Consider the following 13,823-nt stretch of genomic DNA (forward strand, 5'->3'; position numbering starts at 1 on the left):
ACTCAATAATTCATTCAAACGACTCTCTCCCAAACGTTCAGAAACTACAGTATTTGCGCGGATGCCTCTCGGGCGAGGCAAGCGAGTCAAGCGAGTCATTAATTCTCTCGAGATTTCAGATTTAAATTACGATGTGGCGTGGCGCCTCTTAAAGGAACGCTATGATAATAAGCAAGTCATTGTGCATACTTACGTCAAATCTATCATGGAGCTTCCCTCTATGACGAAAGAAAATGCTGTGGAATTGCGTCAAATTGCGGATGGCGCAACGAAACATATTCACGCGCTTCAAGCATTGCGACGCCCGACCGCTTATTGGGACGATCTGTTAATATACGTTTTGGTTTCCAAACTCGATTCACTTACAGCGCGAGAGTGGCAGATTTCCTTGACCGGCTCCGAGCTTCCGACCTTGAAGCAACTTTTAGACTTTATCGCTCATAGATGCCAAGTGTTAGAAGCCACAGGCAAATCGAATATCAACACGCGTTCTAAGTCAAACGCGAAGCATCAGGCCGCCTGTCACGCGGTTCTAAAATACAAATGTAGTTACTGCATCGGTGATCATTCCATATATCAATGCAAGGATTTTTTGGCGCTTCCCATCGCTCGTAGAATTTCGGAAATTCGCACTCGAAAACTTTGTGCTAATTGTTTACGCTCCACCACGCACGTAGCTAACAAGTGCACTTCGGGTTTCTGTAAGACATGCAAGGCCAAGCACAATATGTTGCTTCACGCGAAAACCGAAGCCGACTCACGCGATACCAATAATGTCGAGGAAAATAAAGCGACAGGCGCGACAACTTCCTCTTCCGCGGTGGTTACGCACTCAAGCTCCTCGGGTGATAAACAGGTCATGCTCTCCACAGCAGTCGTGTACGTAGACGATCACGAGGGCTCGCCCAGGAAATGCCGCGTTTTACTAGATTGCGGATCGCAGGCGAACTTCATCTCAAGGAAGTTCTTAAATCTTCTCGCGATAAAGCCGCGGTCATTAGACATATCCATTTCGGGAATAAATAGAACAGTCACTCAGTCCTCGCAAGTTGCTCATTTAAAATTACATTCTAGATTCAATTCATACTTTGCTAATATTATTTGTATTGTCGCAGATCAAGTAACAAATAAATTGCCGGCGTTTAGTCTCAAGCGTGAGACATTCGACCTTCCACGTAACTTAAACTTAGCGGATCCTCAATTCCACAAATCTTTAGAAGTCGATTCTCTAATAGGTGCGGATATATTCTGGGACATTTTATGTGTGTAACAAATCAAGGCTTCAGCCAAGCATCCTATCCTGCAAAAAACTCGTCTAGGATGGATTCTAGCGGGTCGCTTGGGTAGCTCGTCCAGTTCGGTTCAACGCGTTCAAGCCTTGCACGCGAATGTATCCAACGTGAGTTGCACAAACAATTAGCACTTTTTTAAAAACAAGAAAATGTCCTAAACGAATCAAATAATCACACGTTTGACGAAGCTCGTTGCGAGCAGTTCTTTCTCGACAACGTTTCGCGAACGCCTCAAGGTAGATTCGTGGTAGGGCTGCCCTTCAAGGAGCATGTTATCAATAAACTCGGTGACTCCAGAGAAATTGCATTAAAGCGATTCCTAAATCTTGAAAGGTGTTTCAAACGGGATCCCGTCCTAAAGGATCAATATTCGCGATTCATGAGTGAATACCAATCGCTAGGGCACATGCGAAAGGTGGACGTTCCACCAGATGAGGAATCACCCTCCTTCTACCTTCCCCATCACTGTGTTTACAAAAACTCCGATCAAGCTTCGAAAATCCGCGTTGTCTTCGATGCGTCGTGTAAAAGTAACTCAGGACTGTCCCTCAACGACGCGCTTATGATAGGGCCCGTGGTCCAGCAGGACTTAACCTCTATTTTGATGCGATTCCGCGCATTCGCGTACGTTTTCGTGGCGGACATAATCAAGATGTATTGTCAGATTCTCGTTGACCCCGCGCAGACAAAATTCCAACGAATTTTGTGGAGAACAGACACCAAATCAAACGTGGACACATACGAACTGAATACGGTAACGTACGGAACGGCTCCTGCCTCTTATCTGGCCACGCGGTGCATTAAACGTTTGGGCGTGCGGCGCGCTTTCCGGTGGGTCGAAGCACGTTCAGCGTGATTTTTACATGGACGACCTTCTAACGGGAGCGGACAAAATCGAGGACGTCAGACTGGCTCGCGACGAAGTAGTACAACTCTTGCGTTTAGGATCTTTCAAATTAAGCAAGTGGGCTTCTCACCTCCCCGCTTTGCTGGAGGAAATAGACGATCAATGCGGAGGACCAATCGACATAAACGATAACAAAAGTCCGCGTATTCTAGGAATCTAATGGAATCAGGCGCGCGATGTATTTTGTTATTCGTATCAAGCTCAGGAAAATTCGAATAGCGTGTCCAAGCGGGCAATACTATCCGAAGTGGCTAGATTATTCGACCCACTTGGCCTTCTCGGTCCCGTAATAGTCACCGCGAAGCTCGTACTTCAGGAGCTGTGGCAGTCGGGTTGTGTTGTGTGATAATAGTCTGATTGTGTTGCACCGAGTTAGATTAGAAATTAGTAATGGCAACAGTTGACAAGGATGACAAGTGCGTAGATCGCAAGGATGATAGGAACGTAGAACTCAATCAGGGATGTCTAGCGCGCAGAACACAAGAACGTAGAACGCAAGGATGAATGGCGCGCAGATCAGGGATGTCTAGCGCGCAGAACACAGGAACGTAGAACGCAAGGATGAATGGCGCGCAGATCAAGGATGTCTAGCACGCAGAACACAGGAACGTAGAACGCAAGGATGAATGGCGCGCAGATCAGGGATGTCTAGCGCGCAGAACACAGGAACGTAGAACGCAAGGATGCATGGCGCGCAGATCAGGGATGTCTAGCGCGCAGAACACAGGAACGTAGAACGCAAGGATGAATGGCGCGCAGATCAGGGATGTCTAGCGCGCAGAACACAGGAACATAGAACGCAAGGATGAATGGCGCGCAGATCAAGGATGTCTAGCGCGCAGTTGATCTCGTTGAGCTAAGCGGTTATCAAGAAAATAGCGGTAATCTCAGAAGCGGTGTATCTCAAGGAATTAACGGTAATCTCGCAACATCGTGTTGCCACGCATTGCATCAACATCGTGTTGATCACAAAGCCACGCGGTAATCTCGCAACATCGTGTTGCCACGCATTGCATCAACTTTGTGTTGATCGCAAAGCTCTCGCGGTAATCTCGCAACATCGTGTTGCCTGTCATCGCATCATCGCAAAGCTCCTTCGTAATCTCGCAACAACGCATCGCATCAACTTCGTGTTGATCCGTCAAACGTGTGAATCTGCGGATATCTCGTTCGTAGCGAATCTCCGATCTTCTCACAACCTTCTCGTCAGCATACGCAAGGAATCTCGGTGCGAGAGTAGAAGGAATAGAATTATCGTTAGAAGTGATCAAATGATAATGCAGTAAAACAGATTCAACAATCGCGAACAACGCTCGAATTACCATGTAACATTCGCAAGAGATAATAAACTCACGTTCATTCGCATAGTATTTTGGTGAACTTCACGCAATGGAAAATACCGAAGTCGCCCGCATAGAAAACAATGTCGAAAAGAAACAACGCACGTACGCAAAGGGAACATACCGGGTCACTCGTACACGAATTTGAACATTACAACGCGGATATCGTAACGAGAGATAAAATAATGTCGAACATATCACCCAGACGCGTAAACAAAGAAATATCGAAATAAACCGCACAGGCACTGCTCGTAATACCGCGAATAATAATTCGAAAAATGAACAAAGACACAACCGGCTACGGATACGCGCAATGAGAAGAAACTGAGATGGTACGCGCGGATATTTAGCACCACGTCGACCACGTAGCCGCGCGATAAGTAATTGCGGGACCGCCGCATAAGCGTCACTCGAATCTCCGCAGCAATCGGTTCGAGCAAATCAAACCTGAGGCTCCTCTCGAGGTCGGAAGCAACGACGCTAGAACTCTCGGGCGTCTCGATGTCACATCAGTTGGGAGTGATTAGGCAGAATGGAAAAGTCGGGGCATCATAGCGTCCCGTCCGGCTTCGTCGATCCCCGCCACGGCTCCGTCGAAACTCCGTCCTCCGCTCGATGATTCCAAAAGCGTCTCCTCACTCTGGGATGCGAACAGCACAATTAACGTCACGCGCACTCAATTAGTATTACCTCACTCTTTTTTCGATGTCGATTCCAAAGAAACTCGCGAGAACGAAGTTGATCAGACAACTCAAGAAGAAAATGACGAATAACAACGGTTGCTAGGGCCGGTGCTTGACCGTTGCCGCGCTCGCTGACCGTCGCGCTTTCCTCGATCGCGCTCGCGACGTCCGAGCCGGCGCCACGGCGCCCATTTCAAATCGTCGCTGACGATGATTTCGAAACAGGTTGTCAATGGGACGAATCCGTTCCGCAGCATATTCATACGCGTTGGTCAAGTTTCAGATCAGAGTTAGCTGGTTTAAATCAGTTGCGAATCCCTCGCAGGGTTAAGTTTGCTACGGAACCACAATCTGTGCAAATTCATGGATTTTGCGATGCAAGCCAACACGCGTATGGCGCGTGCGTTTACGTCCGTACTGAAATAAAGGAAGATGAATTTCGTATCGAGCTATTATGTTCAAAATCCCGTATCGCTCCTCTCAAGGCAATAACCTTGCCCAGGTTAGAATTGTGTGCAGCGGTTTTGCTAGCTCAATTAACATTAAAAAAGGTCATTGATGCCTTCAAATCGCCAGAAATTCCAATATTCCTATGGTCCGACTCTACGATTACTCTAAATTGGATAGCGTCACCCTCTTGGAGGTGGTCCGTCTTCGTTTCCAATAGAGTTGGGGAGATTTGATTTTCAAATATTAGGAGACGATACCCCTGAAAGGCGGGCGGTTCTAGTGACCGTTACTACGTCTGAGGGATCCATCGTCAGTGACTTATTAGCTAGACATTCTACCTGGACAAAGTGTGTCGCATTCTATCCTACGTCTTCAGGTTCTGTAGAAGGCATCAGCCGCCTGGACCGACAGTCTTTGTCTCGCCCGGAGAGATCGGTACTGCGTTAAACTTCGTGTGCAGGGCAGTTCAAAGGAACGCATTTCCCGAGGAATATAGGGCTTTGGGTAAGGGCGTTACCATTAGCTCCTCAAGCAGATTGCTTTCTTTAGCTCCCTTTATCGATGAGAATGAATTATTGCGGGTGGGCGGCAGATTAAAAAATTCCGGGCTACCTGCAGACGTGCGCCATCCTATACTTCTCCCGAGTCAACACAAATTAACGTATAATATTCCGCGAGCACGTGCGCAATATGCACGCAAGCCACTATGTCCTTCGTGAGGCAGCAATTTTGGCCTCTCTCATTGCGATCTGCCACGCGTAAGATCGTAAGAAACTGTATAACATGCTTCAAGGTCAAGCCAATTCAATCGGAGGCGGTCATGGGTGCGTTGCCCAGCGAGCGCGTTACGGTTTCCAAACCCTTTGCTTATTGTGGCGTCGATTACGCCGATCCGGTAATTCTGAGGGAGGGGAAACGTCGCAATGCTCGTAACCACAAAGCGTATATTTCAATTTTTGTATTCTTTGCCACAAAGGCGGTTTATATTGAGTTGGTGAGCGAGTCGGTAGTCACTAATGCTAGTCGCCGGATTCACGTTCCGGAGATCCGGGTTCAACCCCAGGCAGGTATCACAAATCCTGCGGGGGTTTTTTCTCGGTGATCCGGGTGGGGCTCTGGTGAGAGGCGACGGTGGCTACCAGGGTGCGCGCCTCCTCGAAACTTTCGGGGGACGCCACCAAGTCAAATCTTCCTCCTAATGGGAGACTCGCTCTCCGCCTTCCCAGGATGGGATAGGTGGGGAAAAGAGAAGATCTTGGCGCTACCTAGGGGAGCCTGTAACCCCCTAAAGACGCGTCCCCCGGATGGCGATGGGGGAACGCTCGTCAGGTTCGCTTGAAGAGTAGGAGTGAAATAAAATAGCTCCCGCGGACCAAAACAGGTACTCGCCAACACGTCTGGCAAGCGTGGCGTTTTAAATGCCAAAAAACCTTCACCATGAAATGTCGAACTCGAAAACAAAATTACCCCAGACGAGTAGAGCGGGACGCTCGGAATCTCGCACTAACACGTCAGTCTGCCTCATGGATTCTGAGGGAGGCACAAATTTGATAAATGGAAGGAAACGAAAACGGAATACGGAACACAAGCGTACCAAGAAGACCCTCTACATTGCGTCGCATAACATTCGCACAATGAGACTCGAAGAACATCTGATCAACCTCGAAAATGAATTAGAAAACATCAAGTGGGACGTCCTTGGAATAAGCGAGACCAGGCTGAGTGGGGAAGCGGTCACAATCATGAAATCTGGACATATGCTTCTTCAAAAGAACTCTGACATAGATTCACACATCGGAGATGTGGCCCTGCTAATTCATAAAAAATTGAAACACCTTGTAACCAAAACCAAAGCTATATCGGACAGGGTAATTTATGTAGTGCTAAGACTTAACAACAAGTGCAGCATACAAATAATACAGGCCTACGCACCAACTTCAGCTTCGACAGAGGAAGACATTGAGCAGTTCTATGAAGACCTGACAGCAGCAAAAAGTGCGGAAAAAACCAAGTTTACCATTATAACTGGTGACTTTAATGCTAAAATTGGAGCGATGACACAGGCGGACCCACCGTACATCGGTGCCTTTGATCTGGGCATGAGAAACTCAAGGGGACAAGTGATGATGGATTTCCTGAGCAAAGAAAAAATATACTGCTTAAACACCTTCTTTAAAAAGCATCCCAGAAGGAAGTGGACATGGAAAAGTCCGGACAGCACTATCAAAAACGAAATAGACTATGTGCTAGCCACTGACAAGCGCATTTGTGCAGATGTGTCAACCCTAAATCGTTTCGACACGGGCAGCGACCACAGGTTGGTGAGAGCAAAAGTCCTAGTGGATACTCGGCTCGAGAGGAAACGTCTCATGAATAAAAAGGTCAGGCCAACATTAGCAGAGCTGAGAGGAAAGGAAGAAGAATATAAGACTACGCTCGAACAGAAACTAAAACCAACCGAAAAACTACAAGAACCAGAACTAAATGCGCTGTCAACACAAATCACAAACAGCATCCGAAGTGCCGTGAGAAAAGTGTGCTCACTTCAAAAGCGTGGGAACTCAAAACTTAGTCCAGACACTGAAAGGCAAATCAGAGAAAGAAGAAAAACGAGCAGGGATTCACCGGGATATAAAAACCTAAACAAGGCCGTAAAAAAAGCGATTAGAAAAGACAAAAGAGCGTACAACACGCGGGCAATCAAAGAAGCCATTAAAAACAACATGAACATGAGAGTTCTGCGCTCCAAAATGTCAAAAGGGAAGGTAGTAATCCATAAGATGAAGAACAATCTAGGAGAGGTAGTAACAGAGAGGGACGGAATCGCAGCGATCATTGAAGACTTCTACCGAAAACTTTACAGCCAATCAGCTCCAAATCCGAACCAGCAAGGACGATCGAGACAGACAATTCTGAACGTAGGATCCAAAGATTTACCAGACATTAACAAGTCAGAACTGGAAGCAGCATTGAAACAACTAAAAAACAACAGAGCACCAGGGGAAAACCGGATAACAGTCGAGATGCTCAAGGTTGGAGGAGAAGAATTAGAAAAAGCACTCCTGGTACTACTGAACAAATGTCTGGAAGAAGACAGGATCCCTGACTCGTGGCAGAACGCAGAGGTCATCCTGCTATTTAAGAAGGGCGACTGCACGAATATGGAAAATTACAGACCCATTAGTCTACTCTCAATCCTTTATAAGCTGTTATCCAAAATAATAACGAATCGTTTAAGCCAGAAGCTCGATTTTTACCAACCTATAGAACAGGCAGGATTCAGAAGGGGGTACAGCACGAATGACTATATACAAACAGTACGCACATTTATAGAAAAATGCACCGAGTACAATATCCCACTGCATATGGCCTTCATCGACTACCATAAGGCCTTCGACTCAGTTGAGACATGGGCAGTGCTCGAAGCATTGGATAAAGCACGAGTTGACTCTAGATATTCTAACTTGATCAAATTTATATACGAGCATGCCACCCTGCACGTTAAAATGGAATAGGATTGGACTACAGGTAGAATCCCTATCAAGAGGGGTGTGAGACAGGGCGATACGATTTCACCAAAACTTTTCACCTTGGCGCTGGAAGATGTATTTGGGAGGCTAACATGGGATCAAAAAGGGATCAATATTGATGGGAAACGTTTAAGCCATCTCCGTTTCGCGGATGACATTATCATATTCAGCAGCGATGCAAACAAGCTCGCAACAATAATACAAGAACTCAGGGAAGCTTCCCAAGCAGTTGGCCTGAGAATGAACCTCCAGAAGACGAAAATCATGAGCCCCACCAATATATTAGTTAGCATCGATAACCACACTCTCGAGATGGTAAAAGAATACGTGTATCTAGGGCACAAGATCAAGCTAGGAAAAAATAACCAGACAGCTGAGATCACTAGAAGAATCGGCTTGGCGTGAACAGCGTTCGACAGACTAAGCTACATCCTCCGAGAACCAAAAATCCCAATCAACCTCAAACGGAAAGTGTATGATACGTGCATATTACCAGTTGCGACATATGGACTCGAAACAATCACTCTCACAGCGAACAGCGCAAACCGACTAAGAATCTGTCAGAGGACAATGGAGCGAGCAATGCTGAAAATCAGCCTGAGGGATAAAATCCGAAACGAAGAGATAAGGAAAAGAACAGGAGTTGCCGACGTGGTTGAACGAGCAAGTAGACAAAAGTGGCAATGGGCGGGACATGTTGCGAGAAGCAACACTAAATGGACCAAGGTCCTGATGCAATGGAGACCAAGAGAGTCCAAAAGAAGCATTGGCCGACTACAAACGAGATGGCAAGATGACATCCAACGCCACGCAGGAAAGAGGTGGATGCTGACAGCACAGGAGAGAAAGACATGGAAGGAAATGGAAGAGGCCTATGTCCAGGAGTGGATGAAAACAGGCTAGAGAAGAAGAAGAAGAAGAGCGATCTCACCTCGGAGGCTTTCCTTTCCGCGTTTTGGCGCTTCATATCGCGAAGGGGAAGACCCATCTGCATGTACTCCGATAACGGAACCACCTTCGTTGGAGCGCATAAGCAATTAAAAGAGTTACATGACTTCGTTAACAGCGAACAAGCACAAGCGAATGTTAAGCATTTCCTTCGTGAGCAAGGAACCTCATGGTCCTTTATACCTCCCAACGCTCCCCACTTCGGGGGATTGTGGGAAGGAGCAGTCAAGTCTGCCAAATATCATATGTCGCGTGTTGTTGGACAAGCTCATTTGACATTCGAAGAGATGTCAACGGTTCTCTACGAGATAGAGGCGATTTTAAACTCGCGGCCCCTCACTCCGCTTAGTAGCGACCCGAATGATTTGACATGTCTCACTCCGGGTCACTTTCTGGTCGGCACGGCACTAAACAGTATCCCTTCACAGGATTTGCATGACATTAATGAAAACAGTTTAACGCGTTGGCAACGAATCGAGTAGATTAGACAGCACTTCTGGCAGAGATGGAGCATCGAGTACCTGCATTCCTTGCAGGAGCGTTCCAAGTGGAAAACGGACAAGAGAACGCAACTAAAACCGGGGCAGTTGGTTATAATCAAACAACAGGGTCTTGCTCCCTTGCAATGGACGTTGGCCAGAGTCCAGGAAGTGCATCCCGGTTCCGACGGTGTGACACGAGCAGCCACCGTCAAGACGTCAAAGGGCTCGTTCTTGCGACCCTTATCGAAGTTGGCAATATTGCCGATAGATACTTAAGTTTAATTCTAAGCTCGCTAGTTATGTCGCGTCGATCAATATATGTCAATATTGCGTTTACCTTTCTCGATTATAGGTCATACCTAGATTTATTTGCGTTACTAACCAAAGAGACTGTACTAGTCAAGCGTCATCGCTTATTTGAGCTGTAACAATTATCATATTTTTTGTCCCTTTTGTTCTAAGTTCAGTCTTCGTTAAATTCAAAAAAATAATAATGATAATACTCGTTAATTTTGAAAGCCGATCCTTTCAAGGCGGGCGGCATTATGTTCGATAAACTCATTCTTTAAATTTATTATCGGTATAATCGATCCAGCGAAATTCACTCTGACCGATTCTCTTTGCCGACGACCGCGTTCGTTGGCGCGAGCTTCGCGTCGAGCTGGCCGTTCGGCTCCGTCTGGCGCGCCTCGGGTAGGTTCGCTATCCCGCCGGGCCCGGCTCGCTGCAGGCAGATTCGTCTCGCAACCGCACCGGTTCGCACGTGTTCGGACTGGCTGCTATTATTCTAAGATATTTGCATTGTATTTGGTTCTGTTCGGGACTCGATTTCGTGTGTGTGTGTGTGTGTACTGCTATATTAAAACAGACAATTTAGAGAAACAGTGTAATTAATTTCTCGACCCGCCCGATCGCGAGACAACGCCGTAGATCATATTTTATAATGATTATATTCATGAATAATTTTAATATTATATATAGAAGGGATCACTTGTGTGTGTGCAACATAGATTAAAATGTATGATATAGGTACCTTTCCTTCCTTTAATAATCTTATTATACAATACAATTTATTTAGTTACATTTTTGAATAAGTACTTTTTTTTTAATTTTTCCTATTATTTGTTATTGGAAGATACTCTTATTAGTTTATCTCAAGTAAATAATAATTTTGAAATGCTTTGAAAGCTTATGTAACAATTAATATTCATATTAATGTTTTTGTTTTTATTTTAATAATAGAATAGAAGTTAATTTTAATAATAAAATTAATTTGTCTATTGCATTATATTCCCACAACACTTTTGTAACAGATGAAAATAAATAAATATTGTCCTTAAATCTTTTGCTGGTAAATGTTTAGTATAACGCTCTCCCCTCCGATTTTCTTAAAACTTTGTGAAATTGTTTATTTCTATGTGTAAAGAACATTCTGAGAAGGAAAATCGTCGCTCAGGTCTCGTTTTTTAAATATTTAATTTCAAAGTTTTGATGTCGGTAAGGTAGGAAATGATAATTTTCAAATACTGCGCAACTTCATTTGTTACTATATTCACAAATTAAGTTGTCCGCATACTCGTTAACGGTGCTATTTAGGTTAAAATAAATGAAGTTACACGAATTTTTAACGTTAACAAGTAAAAAACAAAATTTAATTAATTTTTTAATACAAGTTAATGTTATAAACGAAAATTTAAAATGTGAAATTTGTGGAAACATTATTAACTTAGATATTGATAATTTAGAGTTTAAATGCACAAAATCATATTGTGTAACTGACTCTCATAAGAAAAAGAGAAAAGTGAAATGTCAATTTCGACAAAGTGTCCGAAAAAATACTTGGTTTTCTAAAAGTAAAATGTCCATTGAAAACATTTGTATATTTGTGGCATATTTTATAATGTTAAAACCGCCACGACAGGATTTAAAAAAAAATGAATTAGATCTGTCTAGTCGGACAGTAGTTGATTGAAATTATTATATTACTTCGCGACAAAGTTTTTGTCGCGAAGTAATATAATAATTTTTATTATTCCTATCATAAAATCAATAATATTTGTAACCACTTATAATTATTTTAAATACTAATTATTATTAGGTATGCATTTATTGGGTTGAGTCCCATTCTGAAAAAATTGGAGGTGAAGGAGTAATTGTAGAAATTGACGAAGCAAAGATCGGAAGAAGAAAATATAACAGAGGACGACTTATCGATGGAAAATGGATTTTTGGGGGATATGAAAGAAATAGCGGAAAAATGTTTATAGTACCTGTTGTTGACAGAACCACAGAAACACTAATAAGTGTTATTAAAGAATGGATATTACCGGGAACAGTTATAATGTCGGATTGCTGGAAAGCGTACAAATGTTTGGAAAAAAAAGATTTCAAACATTATACCGTGAACCATTCATTACATTTTGTCGATCCAGATACCGGTACAAAATTTTAAATATAAAATAATAGTAATATTAATAGATAGTAATGTTAAATTAAAAAATATTTTTAAACTTAGGTGCACATACGCAAAATATTGAGCGACTTTGGCGTGAGGTACGATCAAATATCCCAAGATATGGTACGAGAGAAATACATTTAATTGGATATTTAGCAGAATTTATTTTTAAAAGAAAATTTAATTTTAATGAACGTATTGTACAATTTTTTAAAATAATTGGCGAGTTATATCCTTCAACTTCAATAACATTGTAACAATACAATTATTTTCTTTACTTATAAACGCATATATTATTTTCTTCTGTGTTATTAACAAATTATAATCTCCAACCGAAATAAATTCCTAAAAATAAAAAAATGTTCTCTGCTATAGTTAAAAACACAATAAAATAATTTATATATTTAAAGCAGAAAATAATTTGTGATTTAAAATTTGTACCTTTTTAATTCTTTTTATATGGATTAAAGTTTAAATCCAACATTTCCTTAAAATATACATTATAGCTGTAAACACGGCTACGTCGTTCATGGCCAAATTCCTAAAAATTTTGAAAAATATTTAATAAATATAATTTAATTAATTTGTTAATTAAGATTAATAAAATTACCTCATGATTTAAATACGAAAATCTATCTTTTATCTACGTTTTCGATTTTTTAGGCTTCTTTTAAAGTGAAAGATAATATTTCGTGTAAAAAGTCTTCCGAAATAGCATTTAAATATGCAAAATTAACTATAATCATACGATTATGATCTGTCAATCGTTTCTCCCAAAACATTTTGCGTATAAATTTTGCCACAAATTAGCATCACCAACTACGTCTTGAATACCAAGCCAGGGATTTTTATTAATTTGCTCAATTGAATAATTGAACATCATTAACGGTGCAGCAAAATAGAAGTGAAGAAGGTCACGTAACAACTGCCTGCTAATTAAATGCAAAATATCTGCTTTAACAAAAATTGCAACTTCTATAAAGCAGAGTATACACACGTGTGTGTGTGCCCTGCTTTAACAAAAATCACAACTTCTATAAAGCAGAGCATACACACGTGTGTGTGTGCCCCGTTTTAACGAAAATCACAACTTCTATAAAGCAGGACCTACACACGTCTGTGTGTGTGCCCTGCTTTAACAAAAATCACAACTTCTATAAAGCACAGCATACACACGTGTGTGTGTGCCCTGCTTTAACGAAAATCACAACTTCTATAAAGCAGGACGAGTGAGTCCCGATTGCGCACATTACAAATCGGACACAGCAATATTTCCCGATCGGACACGGTGTCGATTGCACACGGTGCCGATCGGACACGGTGTCGATTGCACACGGTGCCGATCGGACACGGTGTCGATTGCACACGGTGCCGATCGGACACGGTGTCGATTGCACACGGTGCCGATCGGACACGGTGTCGATTGCACACGGTGTCGATCGGACACGGTGTCGATTGCACACGGTGCCGATTGCACACGGTGCCGATCGGACACGGTGTCGATTGCACACGGTGCCGATCGGACACGGTGCCCTAGGGGTGTAGGCGGGGGGGGCTCCGCCCCACCCTGCACCCCCCCTGTGCACCTGGTGGTGTGGGTTGGGTTGATGCGTGGAGCGGGGGGGGCTTCGCCCCCCCCCCGCACCCCCCATGGACACGCCTTCGGCGTGCCCGGTAGGCAATGTATTAAGTACATGCGTGGGCGGGGGGGCTTTGCCCCCCCCTGCACCCCCCCC

The 13,823-nt window shown here is 43.6% G+C and overlaps 3 protein-coding genes and 1 pseudogene across 3 annotated transcripts; all 4 read left to right on the forward strand.

Moving 5' to 3' along the window:
• Positions 1 to 205: 205 nt before the first annotated feature.
• On the forward strand, positions 206 to 1,270 carry LOC139824333 (uncharacterized). The gene has a single exon (XM_071796862.1). The coding sequence runs from the start codon at positions 206 to 208 to the stop codon at positions 1,268 to 1,270; it is 1,065 nt and encodes a 354-aa protein (XP_071652963.1).
• A 4,844-nt stretch (positions 1,271 to 6,114) lies between these two features.
• LOC139824334 (uncharacterized) lies at positions 6,115 to 8,187 on the forward strand. The gene has a single exon (XM_071796865.1). It carries the CDS (start codon positions 6,115 to 6,117, stop codon positions 8,185 to 8,187), a length of 2,073 nt encoding a protein of 690 aa, XP_071652966.1.
• An 866-nt stretch (positions 8,188 to 9,053) lies between these two features.
• Positions 9,054 to 9,908, forward strand: LOC139824335 (uncharacterized). The gene is made up of 2 exons (XM_071796866.1): positions 9,054 to 9,545; positions 9,633 to 9,908. Exons 1-2 carry the CDS (start codon positions 9,054 to 9,056, stop codon positions 9,906 to 9,908), a joined length of 768 nt encoding a protein of 255 aa, XP_071652967.1.
• Positions 9,909 to 11,532: 1,624 nt separating this feature from the next.
• LOC139824336 (uncharacterized) lies at positions 11,533 to 12,344 on the forward strand (annotated as a pseudogene).
• Positions 12,345 to 13,823: the final 1,479 nt, after the last annotated feature.

Source organism: Temnothorax longispinosus, unplaced genomic scaffold (assembly GCF_030848805.1).
Source record: "Temnothorax longispinosus isolate EJ_2023e unplaced genomic scaffold, Tlon_JGU_v1 HiC_scaffold_33, whole genome shotgun sequence".
In the NCBI taxonomy this organism is placed as follows: domain Eukaryota; kingdom Metazoa; phylum Arthropoda; class Insecta; order Hymenoptera; family Formicidae; genus Temnothorax; species Temnothorax longispinosus.